We start from the raw sequence: 17,602 nt of genomic DNA, 5'->3' as shown, positions 1-17,602 counted from the left end.
GGGTTAACTTTCTAGCCCTTTTCCCTGATAATCTAAACAGATGATATGGTAACATAGTTATACAATATTATTATGGTAAAAATGATGCCAGACTGGTATCTCACATCTGGACTAGAAGTAACTATAAACATCTGAAGGGGCACCAGAAATTTGGATTCCCTGTGTGTGGTGAATTCCATAATTAGTCGCATCCTTTGCTGGAACTCTAGGAGCTATGTCTATGGAGCATTACAATAGCTATTTGCTCCTTTGGGTAATGAGGCTTCTAAGCCAGAATGGGTCCTACATCCACCAAATGCAAGTCTTACTGTCTTGGACCTGAGCAGGTGGCTGCAGAGAATGGCCTACAGATGGCTGCACGGACTGCTACAGTAGGCACTGCTGTGAGATCCCACTGAAGAGAAACTGCAGGTGCTGTGCTGCAGGTATACTATATGGAATGACTTAGAGCTCCCTGGTGTCAAGTGGGGCCTATGGTGGTCTTGGGAGTCAGAATGTTCAGTAGATCCCATGGAAAAGACTGCTTAGTAGGTATTTCAGGATGTTTCCAATGAACATCCTTGTACGAGTGTGTTTCTGTAGAATAAATTCCTGGAAGGGAAACTACTAGATTAAAGGCAATGACTATTTTAAGAGACATTGCCAAACTGTCTTCTAAAGATGTTGCCTCAGTTTATTATACTTCTGCTGGTTCAATGAGAGTATCCATTTCCCCATCAATGCTGGCTGTCATCAATCAGTCCTTCTTACATTAGCCAATATTTGATAGGCAAAAAATGGGATTTTGATTCTGTTTTAATTATTAATGGGGTTGAGCATCTTTTCATATGCCTACTGGCCTTTGTATTTCAAGCCCACCTTCCTGACAGACTGCACTGTTCCCTTAAGGGCAGGGGTTGTGTCACAAGCTTCTTTAAAAACGCCCCTCAACCTCAACCACTAAAAACCGAACTCATCCTATTTCTCCCCAAACTTGCCTCTCCTCTAGTGCTCTCCATTCTCAGTGAACCCCCTTGGCTCTTTCTTCTTTCCATGTGCCCATTAGCTATCACATCCTGTTATTTCTACCTCCTGCTGAATCTCTCTTGCACTTGCCCTTATCCCTACTGCCTGGCTCAGGCTTCCCTGAGAAAAACGAAATCACCTCCCAGGTGTCCTGGTCCCCATCTTCTTATTTCATTATTCACCTTCCTCACGGCCCCCACTGAAATTCTTTATTTAAAAGCTTTCCAAGGCTTTCTTTTGCCTGCAGGATTAGTGACAACTCAGGGCCCTTGATACTCCAGTCCCTGCCAGCCTTTCTGGTCTCCATTTTCCCCTATTCACATCCCATGCAAACATACAGAGCCTCTTCCGTGTCCTTATCAGGCACTGCTGTCCCACACCTGCTCCATTGAACTGAAATACCTTCTCATTCCTGTCCATTTTCTAGGTCTCAGCTAGCTGCCCCTTCCTCAGAAATTTCTCCTGACACTCTGGTCTGGATTGGTGCTCCGCTTATATGCTTGCACAGCATTTTCTGATTCCCTCTATCATTGCACTTACCATATTCTGCTATAATTATCTGTATCTGAACCCATCTTTTCCACCAAACTTTAGGCTCACCTTATAAACTGGATGCATTCATTTCAAAAGCCAAGCACTCACATAGTCCTGACACCCAGCAGGGGTCGCTGTAGACTTGCGGAATAAATGAGAAGTCTCTATGCTCCCATAGGAACTTGTACAGGCTTAAAAACAATTTGATGTACCTATCTCATCTCAGCCTACACGGCATCCTGCCTTGGGGAGGAAGAAAGGAAGGGAACTGTCTCCATTTACAGACAGTGAGCAGCAGCCCAGACAGAAACACTCTAAGGAGGTGGTGCCAGCTCTGGGCTGAAATCCGGGTCTGGGTGATCTCCAGGACCTAGCCTACGGCACTCCGAAAAAGGGATGAGCTGCCAGTCATGAATGACTGACTGATTAGGCAAGTTCTAACAGGAGTGACTGATTGTGCTTGCTAAGATGCAGAAGGTAGTTTTCAGGAAGAAAAGCTTACCTAGAGGAAGCAGGTTTTCTGAGGCATTGATGTAAATCACTGAATTAAAATGCTTGAAGTCCTTTTCCTTAGCCTGTGGGAAAGCATTTCAAAAGAACACAAGATTAGTCCCCTGCAAAGGGGACGATGCCAAAGCTCCAGAGCTGCCATCAGAAGGCACAACAACCTACAGGGATAAGCTATATTCTTAGCAAAGAACACCCACTTGCTGAGGACCAGAACAGCTTTTCTGCTTCTTTTTCTCTATTATGAAATAGTTCCAATGTACAGAAAAATTTAGTGAATGATAACTCTGAAGACCCATGTAACCACTATCCACCTTTAATAAATAAGAAGATTTTGCTGGCTTCCCTTCAATTCCTTAAAGAAATAAAATACTAAAGAGTTGACCATGCCCCCCATCCCCACATTTCCCAACTATTCACAGCTATCTTGAACTGGTGACTATCATTCTCATACTTGTTTTATACTTGTATTCTATATATGTATATCTATGAACTATATGTAATATTATTTATAAGTTCTAAAACTCTATATTAGATGCAATGATACTGTGTCATTCTGCAACCCGCCTTTTTCACTCAACACTATGTTTCTGAGATTTATTTGTGTTGATACACCTAGATCTTTTGAGATTTACTTATGGTTATGTTACTTATGGTACTGATATATCTATTTTAATTGCTGTATATTTTATACCACTTATCTCTCTTCATATGCCATGGTAGGCATATAAACCATAAACATATGCCATAATATCCTGCATATACATTGGCTAATGGGGGGGGTGGCACAAATGTGGCTCAAGCTGCCAATTAGCCAATATAGGAAAAATATGACTCATTACATGAGCCACAGTATATATAAGAACAAGCCAGCATCCTGGCACTGAGACTTGAGAGAAATTTCTCCTAGAGGTTCTTCTAACGGGAACTCAGTGTCACCCCAACAGAGGTCTACAACAAATTCAAACCAACTCCCATAATGCTACTTCCTTTAATTCACCGCACATAAGCCAATGGTAATATCAAATTTACAGCAAAATATTGTGTCTGAATGTTGTTTCTACCCAGTGAGGCTTTGTCTGATGTCCCCTACCCCAACCCCCCAGTCCCTAGGGACTCTGGAGGTACAATGGACAAACAGCCAGGAGCCACCTCAGGTCTGGCTCATCCTAATCACATCTCTGCTGGCTGGCCCTACCTTGGAGAACTTCAGGCCGCTCACATTGATGTTGATCAGGTCTGATGGCTTCCTCACACAATGGTGCTTCAGCTGGAACACAGTGCAGAGAGTCAACTCTCAAGGCCTCAACAAAGTTTATATCATTGGCCAAGAAAACAAATGACTCCCTGTTGAGAAAGGGGGCCTCGTACAGCACAAAGAACATGGGCTTTGGGAGTTTGTTAGACCAGAGCTGCCACCTCAGCTCTTCCACCTCTCAGCTTCCCATCTGCAAGATGGAGATGGTAGTAACACTGACTTGACAGGGTTCTTAGGAGAATTCCTTCCTCTTTGTTTCTTCTTTGTCTTTTCTGAGCCCCACTTCTACCCGGCTCTTTAAAAAAAATCTTTCTTTCGGGGCACCTGGGTGGCTCAGTGGGTTAAAGCCTCTGCCTTCGGCTCAGATCATAATCCCAGGATCCTGGGATCCAGCTCTGCATCGGGCTCTCTGCAAAGCAGGGAGTCTGCTTCCCTTCCTCTCTCTCTGCCTGCCTCTCTGCCTACTTGTGATCTCTGTCTGTCAAATAAATAAATAAAATCTTTGAAAAAAAAAATATTTGTTTCTGGGACCTTACCAATCTCTTCATGCTTATAATAATTTGCTTGTTCATTCATTTGTTTGTTCTTTCATTCACTAAATATTTACTAAGTATTGCTTTAGGCCATGTATTGTGCTAATCACATCAATATGTTTTCTTCTAATCCCAACTAAACCCTTTAACATAAGTATGACCATTTTCCTTTTTAAATAAGAAAAATAAGGTTAAGAGAGACATAATGCCTTGCTGAAGGTCCCACAGCTAGTAAGTGATAAATGATTTGAATCCAAATGTGGAATCACTAACCTCTGCTTTTCTGACTACTATATGTTGCCCCCTTAAGTTAAAAGTTAGAGGAAAATCTCAGTGTTGGAGTTTCTATTTCTGTTTAACCAAGCCTCATTTTTTTTTTCTGTTAATTATTTATCTATAGTATCATGTTTAGGCATGGAATTAGATGTTTATAATATTCTAGTCACAGAGTCCAATCTGTCTAAAAAAAAACAATAATAATATTCTAGTCACAGAACACACAACATGGAAGACAAGTAGCAAGCAAGCATTTATAAATGTGAAAAATATTTTTTGCATATTTATTTTTTATTTAAGTAATCTCTACATCTAATGTGGAGCTTGAACTGATGACCCCGAGATTAAGAGTCAAAAGCTCTACAAAATGAGCCAGCCAGGCACCCCTAAATGTGATAAATATTTTAAAGGAGAAATTCAAGAAGCTATGGGAGACAATACAGGAGGTCCTGACCTCAGCCTGGAGGAGAGGAACTATTTAGTTGAGGAAGTACTATTTCAAGTGAGAACCAAAAGCTAAGTAGGAGTTGGTCCCAAGAAAGTGGGAGGCAGGAAGTGAAAGCTATCAAGATAGGTAAAAGCCAGGTGCTTCTGAGAGGAAGGAAAGGAACAAGGCCAGGGAGGCAGCCACTAAATCAACTGGGTCCCTGGCTATGTAAGGGAGTGTGGATTTTGTTCTATAGTCAGTGGAAAGCTAACAGACTTTTTTTTATTGCAAGAGCTGATAGCAATTTTATAAAAATTGCTTTGTCTGATACTCATAGGATGAGACCAATACACTAGGCATTGTTAATTACCTTCCCTAGGGCAACCTCTCTACTTCCTTATTAAAGAACTCCAATGTTGGGTGCTTGAGTGGCTCAGTCGGTTAAGTGTCTGCCTTCAGCTCAGGTCATGATCCAGAGTCCTGGAATGGAGTCCCATGCTGGCCTCCCTGCTCTGAGGGGAGTCTGCTTCTCCCTCTGCCCCTCCTCGTATTCATTCTCCCAATCTCCCTCTCTCTCAAGTAATAAATAAATCTTTAAAAAAAAGAGAGAAAGAGAACCCCAACATTATTCCATTTTTCTGAGTAGATGTGTCCTTGGGCCCCAGCTCTAAGTGTTAAGTCCTGACTGTCTAAACCAATCTTGGAGGTCACAATCCCCTAACTAATGACTGTAAGGACTTGTGTTATAGGTCTGGCCAATCAGACAGACACTGGATGCTGGGGGTAGGAGGCCAGTTCTGAGGAGCTCTTTCTTAATTTTAAATATAGATATAAAATAATGACAATCCCTTTTGTACCTCTGGATGTTATTCTTTATATACGATTACTGGACTTGCTACAGCCATCTTGGGATTGTGAAGGCAATTAGCCGAAGAGAACAAGTTAACATGCTAAGCACATTAGGGCCTTTAATAGTAAATTAACCTAGCCTGGAATAACAATGCCTCTGGCTTCTTTTTATATGAAATAAAAGCATCCTAATTGGTTCAGACTAGTCAGGAAGTTATTTAATTACTCTAATACAAGGTGATTGTAGTCCAGATTAGGATAGAGGCAGTTGAGATGAGAAGAATACAGATTTGACAACTATTTAATAAAAGCGTCAGACTTACTAGTGGTGGTAGTGGGGTGGTGATGGAGAGGCAAGTGTTAAGGATAACCCCAGATTTCTGGCTTGGTGACTGGATATAGCACCATCACTGAGGCAGTATAGTAAACACTAGAAAAGAGGTATGTCTTGGGATTTGGAGTAAGGGGATTGGTGTCAATGAAACATTCAAGTGGAACTATTCATCAGGTAAGTAGGCATCCCATTACTGTAAGAAACAACATTGCTTCTGCTATACAAAGGCGTAGCATGGGTAAATAGCCATCTCGATTAAAGTGGGAATGTATGTTGTAGAAAACAAAACGGAAAAGAAGACTACTATGGTACGTGTTTTCTGCCCTTCCTCAATACTGCTCTTTCAGTCCTCTGCATCCCCAGTGAGAAGCGGACATTACAACAAAGGACACACCATGGGACTCTGCAAAAAGCTTACACTACCCACTTGAGGTTAAGTTGCAACCTCAAAGCCATCTTCTCAAAGCTCTCTTTCAACATCTGACCTGTGTAGAAAGTGACCTCTTGGAAACCATAAGCAGAATCTGGGAACAAAGCAGGATGCCAGAGAGTACATCATAGGGAGCTGTGAGAACTGGTCTGGACATTAATATTGGTTTACAAAATATGTCTCTCTTTGCCAAGCCACTGAGGCACTGCAAAGAGCAGATGTGAAATTAACTGGCTGGTTTCCAATACAGACACCCCAGTCTTCTTCATAAAGCCTGCCCCAGACAGTGGGTACTATCTGATTGGCTCCCCCAGACTTTAGCCAGATACTAAAACCAAAGGACAAAAGTTTATGGAATGTGGACTCTCTCCAGTTCCCCCATTCCTGGAAAAGTCTCCCCAGAGAACAGGAATCTCTACCCCTACCAGGTGCAGGAATGGAATTTTCACTTTACTGTTCCCTGTACTCCTCTTCCCGTACTCCTTTGTCTCTTCAACTCAATTGAAAGTTTTTTTTACCTAATATACTAAAAGGCACAGGCTTTGGAGTTAGTAGACCAGAGCTCTCATCCTGAGTAGTTCTAATCCTGAATAGACAAAGTTCTAATTATTAGCTGTGAGACCATGGCCAAGGCAAATTACCTCTTTGGGACCTCAGTTCTCCCATCTTCACAATGGCACAACATAATAGGGACAATAATACCTATCTCACAAGGTGGATGTAAAGAAAGCTAAACATGTAAAGAATGTAAAGAAAGCTTTGGGTCCCTTCATCAATTTGACTGTGCTCAGTTAGTCAAGATCACTTTAATAGTTTGGGGTGGGTTGGGGGTCATGGTACCAGAGTGGAACAGAGCAAATCCTTGTCTCCCACCAAGACTGTCGTCAGCTAATGCTGCCAGTCATTCCAGGATACATTTACTCTCACCAGAAAAGCCCGGTCCAGCACATGTCCAAGAATGTCCGCTTGGTTTTCCTGCTGAAACCCTTTATTTCCCCTGACCTCAGAAGAAAATTTCTTCTGGCTTTCCTGAACTTCAGCGGGTGCCTGAAGCACACTCTTGGGCTTCTTCTTGAGGTTACATTTCCGAGCCACTAACCAGTGTCCTCGGCCTGTTGAGAAGATCAGAACAGTGAGGAGGAGAAAACTCCTCTAAAGCTACAACTAGTGTGCTTACAGAATATTTACATATAATACCAAAACCAAAACTAGCTCCTCAGGACCTGATATGCACCAGATACTGTTGTGCTGTTGCTGCTGCTGGGAATGGTGATGGTAGCTGGTGATGGGGATGTCTGCATAGCTATCTCATTTAACCGGTCCCAAACCCCAATGAAGGACACGTTACTGTCCCCATTTTACAGATGAAAAGGCTAAGATTCAAAGATGTGGAATGACTTTCCCAGTTCTCTCCTCGACGCTTTTGTCTCCAAATGTTAATTTTCCTTCAAGACCCTTGACCAAGTATTTCCTATTCTCCAAAGCCTTTTCTGACTCTCCTAAGCAGAACTGATTATTCTTTCCTATGCCAGCTTGTTACTCTCCCATTTGTCATCTCTTGGGTAAAAATAAATGAGTGGCATCAACTCAATGGGCTCCATCTTGAGAAACCTTACCCTGGATACCATCACTATAGTGTAAAGATTATATTAGGAGCTCAATACAAAAATGATAGGACAGTTGAAACTTTTTTTTAAAAATCCAATAATGTTCACTGTAGAAAGAACTTTAAAATTTATGTAAGCAAAAAAGAATATGAGGTTTACTAGTAAGCTCACCTAACAAAAATCATGACAACATTCTAGAATCTGTTTGCTCTTACATCAGTTTATTTACTCCAAGGCATTCATTGCAATCTGTAATTTTTGTTGTTGTTGTTGTTGTTCACTTGTTTATTGTCTGCCTTGTCCCCCAGACAGATTTTGTCTGACTGATCCAGCTCAGTATTCCCAAGAATATTCACAGAGCTTGCCATATTGTAAGCATGACTGAATGAACAGGTGAATGAATGCTGAGCCACAGCCCCTAGCCACAATCGCCCAAACAGAGCTTTTCTAAGCATCTATACTGTGCTAGGAACTAGGGCTGTAGAGATGAATTAAGATGGAGGTCCTGACACAAAGAAGCCTAGTAGAAGAGGTGCTATGAAAGCACAGAAAGGGGAGCTACCAGTCTAGGTTCATGAGCTAGATCCAGTAAGTTTAAGATCGACTAGATGGAGATGGAGAAAACAGGCAGCCTGGGCAGAGGAAGGGCCCCAAAAGTATCTGGAAGCATAAAAGATCAGAAAAATACAGACCAGCAAAGAGTTGCGGGAACCAGCTCAGTGCTTCTGATCACTGGCTCCTTGCCCTCACAGCCTCTGCTTTGGGGGCTTGCCCTGGCTCACCTAACTACAGCTGCCAATCCTGACTCCTAAATGCAACTCCTATCCTATGTCTGCCATGAGTTATTTCCCATTCCCACTCTGGGGCTGAGTGGCCAGGATTCTACTTTCCAGGGTTGCCCCTAATTGGGTCATGGAACTTTGTCATTCCAAAAGCTCTGACTCCTAGAGATTCCAGTGTGCGTTGGTGTCCAAACTCCCAACAAAGTGAGCAAGGCAGGCCCAGACTGTGTCCAGAGTTGAATAAGAGACAAAAGAGATGAGCCTGGGGAGGTCAGCAGAGTCAGATCAGAAAAAGTCTAGAGGACCAGAACAAGAAAAGGAAAAGAGCTGGGCTTTGTGTGATGGAGAGTTTGAATAACTGGAATGATAGCTGGAATATTCTGGCAAATAAAACAAGCTATATGAAAAGAGAGTACTATGGAATATGGCACAGGTAAAAGAATGGGGGTATAGCAGAGGATAAAGGGAGGTCAGACTGTGGACACAGAATATCATGTAAAGAAGCCAGCAATGAGAAGTCACAGAACAGAATGGAACACTGTGGTTCAATGTGCCCTTTAGAAAGCTCTGTGAGGGGGCACCTGGGTGGCTCAGTGGGTTAAGCCCCTGCTTTCGGCTCAGGTCATGATCTTAGGGTCCTGGGATCAAGCCCCACGTTGGGCTCTCTGCTCAGCAGGAAGCCTGATTCTCCCTCTCTGTCTGCCTCTCTGTCTGATTGTGATCTCTCTCTGTCAAATGAATAAAAAAAATCTTTAAAAAAGAAAGAAATCTCCGTGAGGCTGCTGAGGGAAGATGGATGGGAAGTGATGAGGTTGGGTAGTACACAGAACAGTACTGGGTTTATTGGGGGAGGCTTTCAGCACAAAAAGTATCCATGGGAACATCCTCTCCCCTGCCCCCATAACTTTCATTTTGAGATAAGTTAAGACTTCCAAAAGAGTTATGAAAATAATACTGAATTTCTGTACAGCTTTCACCCAGTTCCCCTAATGCTAACATTTTTGTTATAAAATTTGTTAAATTTAAATTCTATTTATTAACATATAGTATATCACCCAGTTACCTTATCCCCTTACCTCCCTCTCCTAATATTAATATCTTATGGAATCATAATAGAATGATTAAAGGCAGTAGGTTAAAACTGGTACAATATCAGTAACTAATCCATAGCCCTTCTTTAAATTTTGTTAGTTTTTTCACTAATGTCTCCTTTCTGTTCCAAGGGAATCTCACATTTTAGTTATCATGTCTTCTTAGAATCCCCCAATCTGTGACAGCTCTTCAGTCTTTCTTTTTTCTTGTGTGATCTTAGCACTTTTGAAGAGTACTGGTCAATTACTTTATTGAAAGTCCCTCAATTTGAATTTGTTTGATGCTTTCCCATAATTAAAATAAGGCTCTGTGCTTTGCCAAAACTACCACAAAAGTCTGTGGTGCCCTTCTTGGTGCATCCAATCAGATGGCAGGTGATGTCGATATGTCTGATGACTGGTGATGCTAACTTTGATCACTTGGTTAAGGTGGTGTCAGCCTACTTTCCCTACAGAGAAGTCATGATTTTTCTCTTTGTAATTGATAAAGATACCTTGAGACTATGCTAACAATCTGATTTTCATCATACTTTGACGCACTAGTTCTAGCATCTGTGATGGTTAATTTTAGGTGTCAACTTGGCTAGGCTGTGGTAAGGAGTTACTCAGATACTAATCTAGGTGTTGCTGTGCAGGTATTTCATGGATGTGGCTAACATCTGTAATCAGTTGATTTTAGGTAAAGGAGACTATCCCCTATAATGTGTATGGGCCTCACAATCAGCTGAAAAAAAAGCAAAAACTGATGCTTCCCAAAGGAGGAAAAATTTTGCTATAAGACCACAACATCAGCTCTTCTCTCCTGAGTTTTTAGCCTGCTTGCCTTACAGATTTCAGTCTTGCCAGCTCCCATCATTCCATAGGCCAATTCCTTAAAACAGATAATACACACATATGACTATGGAAACAGAACAAGTAGGATATAAATACATATCCTATTGGTTTTATTTTGCTGGAGAATCCTGATACAACATCTATAGAAACTTCTTACCTATAAAGATTATTATTGTGATGCTTTAGCAGTGATTTCCTATTTCCTTCATTCCTTCTACATTTATTAACTGAACTTCTACTGTAGGAAGAGCTGCTCCTTCGCCTACACTTTTTTATATATTCAAATATTTATTTGTATCAGTATGGGCTCATGGATATTTACTGTATAGTTTACAACCCAATTCTACTTTAATTTTTTTGTTGTTTAGGTCCCAGCTTTGACCTTTGGGAGCTCCTTCAGGTTAGCCTTATGTCCTTCTGATATGCACTCATCATTTTTCTGAGCACTTTTGTACTTCCTATCACTATACGAAATTCTAGGTGCAATTTTTATTTTTCTGGCCCCAGCCCTGGAAACAACTTTTTCTCTGAGAAGTCCTGGCTCTTTTTATTGGAGAATCGTATCCAGAAACCGAGATCTAGGGCCCAAGAATGCTCTTTGTGAGTGAGGATTCATTGCTCTCAGTGGACTAGGAAAGATACTTATCTGTACTAACACATGCAGATGCACCTGGCTGTATTTATTTCTCTATTGTCCATGTATATGTGTATTGGGGTGTAGGAATGAAATCATGAGTTCATACTGAGAGCTCCATGGGAGGGTTTAAAATAGGTAGGTGGCCAGAGGTCTCTACATGAAAAAAAAAGAAATTGCTCTAGAGAAATGGGGAGAATGGACTGGAGGAGAAAGTTCTTTCAATATTCCACATACAGAGTAACCAGCAAGCCATTTCATATAGAGTAAACAAGGGGTACTTCCCTCTTGTTCTACCCTTTCAAATCAACAAATCCAATCCAGTGAACTCATACTTCTCAGCAGTGTTCTATCTGTATGGCTCTGCTCAGAGTTATGAGAAGTCCCTGCCCCATGGGAGCTTTTAACTAGATGAATGTTTGAAAAACTACTTAGCAGAGTCATTTTATTTAGGAGCCTGGCAGAATATGATTCTTCAACAACTAATAAACACAGAGAGGAAGACAGCTCACAAGAGTATGGTCACTAAGGGCTGAAGTAGCTAAACAGGGCTTATTGGAAAAAGAGCTGGGCTTTGTGGGATGGAAAGAGTTTGGATAACTGGAATGACAGCTGTAATATTCTGGCAAATAAAACAAGCTATGTGAAAAGAGAGTACAATGGAACAGGGCATACGTAAAGGAATGGGGGTGTAGCAAAGGACAAATGGAGGTCAGACTATGGACACAAAATATCACGTAAGGAAGTCAGCAATGAGAAGTCACAGAACAGAATGGAACACTGTGGTTCAACATGCACTTTTGAAAGCTCCCTGAGACTGCTGAGGGAAGATGGATGGGAAGGGATGGGGTTGGGTAGTGCAGGGACCCGTAATAAATGGGCTGGAGAGGGAAAAAACGGATGTAGGAGCTGAGTGTGAAGCAAAGGTATCAATTTGAGAAGTCAGCTGACCTTCGTCTTGCATCCGAAGGAGATTTTTGGCTGGAAAGCAGTTGTTCAGGTAAGACTTCCCATTATCCAGCTTGTATATTCCTGAAGAGGCCATCTCCCTGAGAGTCAAGCAAGGAAAGTGAGGAAGTAGAAGCACTGAGAAGGGGCAGCATAGTCTCTCACCCAATGTGGCTTGTGAGCCCACCAATACCACCATACCCTACATCCACCCTGTCTCTGGGGCCTAGGAGGCCCTCCCCTGTTTCAGAAATGGGCTGGCCCTTTGAATGAAGAGGGAGATCAAGACCCTGGGTTTTTTGGTTCAAATCAACCCTAACTCAGTGGAACACTATACAGAATACCTTTGGATCCAGAAAGACCTGATTTGAATTTTGATTGTCTCTCCTCACTCTATGACTGGTAGTGTTCCTCTACCCCTCTGAACCTCAGTTTCTTCATCTGCAAATCAGGATTAATAACACCTACCTTAATAGACAGATGAGAGGATCAAGTTAGAAAGGTAGTGCCTAGTACATATTAAGTGCTCACTAGAAATGTTCATTGTTTTAACAGACTTCAGGGAAGAGGGGGCTCACATTTTAGGCAAGATGTTGTGAAAATAATATTAGAACTGCATAAATAGAATTTGAGAGATGAACTGAGTTTGCTAATAGAGAAAAGGATAAGCATTCTAAACAAAAAGGGCCACAGGACTAAGGGCATAGTAGGGGGCACATCTGGCGTAGTAAAGAAACAACCAGATCCAGGAAGGAGAAGGATCTGTGTTTGGGACAATTAATTCGGGACAGAAAGGATGGTGCCTGCCCTTGAAGGCTTTCAGTGCCAGGCTAGGAGCTCAGTCTTCCCCTTGTAGGTAACTGAGAGCCACGAACTATATCTGAGTTGGTGAGAGCCATGACCCCAGCTGTGCTTTATAAAGAGAGGTCTGACAAAAATAATGCTAGGTGAAATGGGATTTCATCAACTGGTCACTGAGTCAAGAAAATTCCTGCTCAGGAAAACTGTTCCAATGTAATTTTCTCTGTCTCTCTCTGTTTTCATTAAATCTTTTACCATCTCTCACCTAGAATACTGCAATGGCCTTCTGATCAGATTTCCCACTGAGCAAACCTGAGATTACTCTTGAAGCTCTTGGGGTCCCATGTTCTAACTTTTCTAGCTCTAGTCAGCCCTGCCCATCAGTCGCACACAATCATTTTCTAGTCTCCAAACATATTCAGTCTTCCCTGCCTTTGTTCCTTTGGCCTAAAATAGTTTTCTCTACCACTACCTGGTTAATTTCATTCTTTAAGATTCAGTTCAGGGGCATCTGGGTAGATCAGTTGGTTAAGCATCCAACTCTTTGATTTTGGCTCAGGTCATGATCTCAGGCTGTGAGACAGAGCCCTGCATTGGGCTCCATGTGGGCATGGAGCCTACTTAAGACTCTTTCTTTCCCTCTCCCTCTGCCCCTCCCCCCACCTTCTCCCTCTCTTTAAAAAAAAATTTTTTTTTTTCAGTTCAAATGTTACTGCTGTTAGGAATAAATCAAAGATCTAAATTTCTTAAAACTTGAGCTCTTAAGGATTTGAGATTTTTCTTTAAAGAGATCCAGTTAGGGGCACCTGGGTGTCTCAGTGGGTTAAAGCCTCTGTCTTCGGCTCAGGTCATGATCCCGGGATCCTGGAATCGAGCCCCACATCAGGCTCTCTGCTCAACAGGAGCCTGCTTCCTCCTCTCTCTCTGCTTGCCTCTCTGCCTACTTGTGATCTTTATCTGTCAAATAAATAAAAATAAATAAAAAAAATAAAATAAAGAGATCCAGCCAGGAGGTGCCCGGTTGGCTCAGTCAGTTAAGTGTCTGCCTTCAACTTAGGTCATGATCCTGGAGTCCTGGGTTCAAGAATCTGCTTCTCCTTCTCCCTCTGCCTGTCCCACCACCACCCTGCTGCACTCCCCCGCTGCGCTCTACCCCCCCAATAAATAAATAAGATATTAAAAAAAAAAATCCAGATGCCACGCTCTCTTTAATGCTTTCACTGAAACTTCCAGAAGGAAAAAGTGCTACTTTGGCTAAATACCAGAGTATTTCTTCTCTCTTTCATGGCTGCAGTCCTTTCTACTTCATAAGATTACTAATAATCGTGAAGGGGCTCCTTCAATGGTCTGTGAACCTCCAAGTCTGGAAACATATCCAATTCACCATCTCTCTCCCACCTCTGGAATGCTCACAGAAAATAACCCTTAAACATGTGTGAGCCAAATGAAGGATATGATGTATTCCCAGGGCCCAAGGGTATATTTCTGATCTCCCTAACGAGACTCTAAACTCCTTTAAAGGAGGGAGAGCACCTATGCTACGCTATGCTATGCTATGGTGTTCATTTCTTTATTCACGGTACCTAACACAGCACCTAGCACATAACAGATACACAATTATCCGTGGAATAAATGAGTGATGTTGGTATCTCCTTTGGTTCAACACAGGGCACTATGAATTTCCTAATCTGTTATCATCCCAAGAAGGGTTAATGCCCTTCTGGTGTGTTCCCACAATACAGTGTACTTCTCCTAGTACAGTGCTTATCACTTTATGGTAATTGTTCCCCTTCATCAACTTCTCACCTGCCATAGGTCCTATGATACCTTGTTCACGTATGTAATTCCAGAGCCTAGCATTGAACCTAGAATTCACTAAAAATGTGTAAAGAAGATGAACGAACAGAAGGATGGATGGATGGGGAAAGATCAACAGTCACTCAGTTAATCTGTCTTTCAGGAAACCTATCTTGTGACCAACCACACCTATCTGCTACACAGGTGAATGAATGAATGAGTAAATTGCTGGCTGGGAAATGTTAGAGATGGTGGCTGTTGGGAGAAATAACTTACAGACTATGAGGACCTTGCTTCTGATCTGCATAGTACTTACTTGATCTTTGACCTTGGGAAAGACCCCTTGACTTGCTTTTTTTTGTGTTTCTTCACCTGTAAAACAGATATTACACTCCTTCTTAGCCTGTCATTCAGAGCTCTTGAATTTTCTTATTGCATCCTATTGTGACCCTTGCCTCTAAAATTTGTCTCAGCTGGGGCCTAAAAACCCCCACAAAACTAAAGCTCCCAGAAACAGATAACTAGAGATGTAGAGATAGAGACAGAAACATGGATGGGAGGAAGGTAAAACAAGGGGGTAATTTTGTGATGATGGGGTGGGGCTAGAGTGCTTAAATATGATGTACAAATCACAAATCAGGAAGGAAGAATATTTTATATAATCATTAATACAAAATAAATATGTAATAATAAAAACAGCAAAGACAGAGTTGAAAGATAAGACACAATCTGGGAAAAGATATTTGCTATACATATATAAGGCTCAATCAGGCTCAGACTTGGGGAGGGCATACAGATCTGGACACAACTAATCCACTGGTAACTTCCAGTTCCCAAAGAACACCAGATGAGAAAGTGTGGCTATACAACTAATGGGCTAGGAAGGGCACATAATCCTGATGTTACATTGTCTAGAAAGTAACCCTAAGGAAAATATGAACTTTACCTGGATGGTGGAAAAGAGAAAGTCCAAGTTCCGGACTCAGAGGCTGCCTGCCTAGTTAGCGTCAGCTACCTCAGGTCTCTGTCTCAAACTTGAAGCAGCTAATCTCAGTCTAATTGTAATGTCTCCCAGCTGCAACACACACACACACACACAGAGTAATGGTGCTCATTTGCATATAAGTGCTGCTCCATTTCTTTACCTGGCTTATACAGACAGCTTTCCTATATCTTCCCCTCCTCAGGTTGACCTTTCTTTGTGCTACCATCTCAGCCCACCTCTTAATGGAAACACTCCACCACACGCTGTAATACAATGGTCTGTTTACCTGTCTGTTCCCCACTCCCCACACCCCCAATCCCAGGCTGTGAGCCCCTCAAAGGCCAGGCCTACCTATATCTTTATCCCCAGCACTTCAATACAGGGTCTGGCCCATTGAAGAGGTTCAATGAGTGTTTACTGAACTAAACTGAACCATAAACACAATGCTATGGAGTTCTTCAGTCTGTCTGCAAAGAAGGAAAAAATAAGGATCAGGAAAGGTTTCACAGAGCAGGTGACATTAGAGCTGGGTCTTGAAAAATGAGAAGGATAGTACAGAAGATAAACAGCAAAAAGCTATAGGAGCATCTGACTGGATTGCTTCACAGAAGTGAAGAAATCCCAACGAACAGTAGTTACTGATAATTATTATCCCATGAATGGTAGCTTCACCAAGACGTATTTTGCCTATATTTTACGTGATTTAGGAATGTATCCCCAGTGACCAGAACAGCGACTGCTATATAGTAGCACTCAATAAGTATTTGTTCAACATTTTGACACTTAGGAGGTGATTAAAAAAAAAAACAAACCACCAACAAGTGATGCAATGTAAGAAATCATAGTATAATACAATCATAGTATAATATAATCCCGTTATGTGGTAACTCTAGGTCACTAAAGTAGATGTTCCAAAAGAGTAGTGAACAGGTCTGCTTTGATCTTTCAGTATCCCTTAGTACACTTCGGAGCAATGTTGGTTGGTGCTCAATAAATACTATGGAAAAGGGGTGCCTGAGTGGCTCAGTTGGTTGAGCAGTTGACTCTTGATTTCAGCTCAGGTCATGATCTCAGGGTGGTGAGATCACGCCCCCAAGTTCAAGTCCCGCGTGAGAGGGAGGCCCCAGTTGGGTTCGGCTCTGGGTGTGGAGCCTTCTCAAGATTTCTCTCCCTCTCCCTCTTCTCTGCCCCTCACCCCGCTCCCCAGGGTACTCTCTCTCTCTCTCAAAAAAAAAAAAAAAAAAAAAAAGTGGAAAATGAATTAATAAGAATCTGGAATACTATTACATTCTAAAACGATTAAAAGCAGAGTGTCAAAGGGAACATACCAGGGGGCTAAACCCCCCTGGCTTCTAAACGAGGTCCCGAGACATGCTGTTCGGCCTTGGGTAAGTTTCTTAGTTTCCTCATCTGACTGGGGTGTTAAGGGACTACCTGAAAGGATGACTATAAACGCCCATGGTACACAGCTTCCAGAGGAAGACACTCAGCAAATGTGAGTTCTCTAGAACACGAAAACACTACTAAGACCTTAGTTGACAGTCACCAGAGAGAATAACCGGGAACTGCTGTAAAAGGATGAAGAACGAGCTCTTGTCGCCCCTTTGGAAACTCTTCTAGGGCAAAGGAGACTCTAATCCCTCACGCAAACTAAGTTTCCAGCCTCACCTGCCTCCGTCGTCGCTTCCGCCTCCGAGGCGTCTGCAAGGGCTGCGTCCCGGCAACGCGGGAGGCGCGCCTGCGAGACTCCCGGGGACCTCGGAGCCGCTCCACGGTGGCGCCTACCACAACCTTCTGTACCCCTTGGTAACCGCGGCGCTGCAGCGGACCGTGTAGGCGGCAACCGGTGAACGCAGCTTCTAACTACTATAAGTCCCGGCAAGCCCCGCGGCCACTTCCGCTGGCCGCCTCGCGTCATCCAGCTCCGGACTACGGATCCCGACGGACTCCGGGCGGCGCGTCACGCCGTC

General features: G+C 42.6%; 1 protein-coding gene across 13 annotated transcripts in view; it reads right to left on the bottom strand.

Moving 5' to 3' along the window:
• XRRA1 (X-ray radiation resistance associated 1) overlaps nt 1-17,565 on the bottom strand; it is a 65,885-nt gene extending 48,320 nt beyond the window's left edge. For 3 of the 13 annotated variants that reach the window (XM_032359574.1, XM_032359576.1, XM_032359580.1), the window contains exons 1-4: nt 17,301-17,539; nt 7,081-7,265; nt 3,245-3,316; nt 2,042-2,114 (exon numbers count right to left, since the gene is read on the bottom strand). Coding sequence is in view for 5 of the 13 variants with exons in the window: in XM_032359571.1 (XP_032215462.1) it covers nt 2,042-2,114; nt 3,245-3,316; nt 7,081-7,265; nt 17,301-17,550 (580 nt within the window). In the remaining 8 variants the exon portion in view is untranslated. Of the gene's footprint in view, nt 1-2,041; nt 2,115-3,244; nt 3,317-7,080; nt 7,266-12,052; nt 12,151-14,963; nt 15,020-17,300 lie in introns of those variants that run through there. The other 10 variants (XM_032359577.1, XM_032359584.1, XM_032359571.1 and 7 more) reach the window with 8 other exon arrangements.
• Between the last annotated feature and the right edge of the window lie 37 nt (nt 17,566-17,602).

The sequence above is a fragment of the Mustela erminea genome, chromosome 9, assembly GCF_009829155.1.
Source record: "Mustela erminea isolate mMusErm1 chromosome 9, mMusErm1.Pri, whole genome shotgun sequence".
In the NCBI taxonomy this organism is placed as follows: Eukaryota; Metazoa; Chordata; class Mammalia; order Carnivora; family Mustelidae; genus Mustela; species Mustela erminea.
Note: the sequence above shows the minus strand (reverse complement) of the source record. Positions and strands in the feature narration are given on the sequence as shown.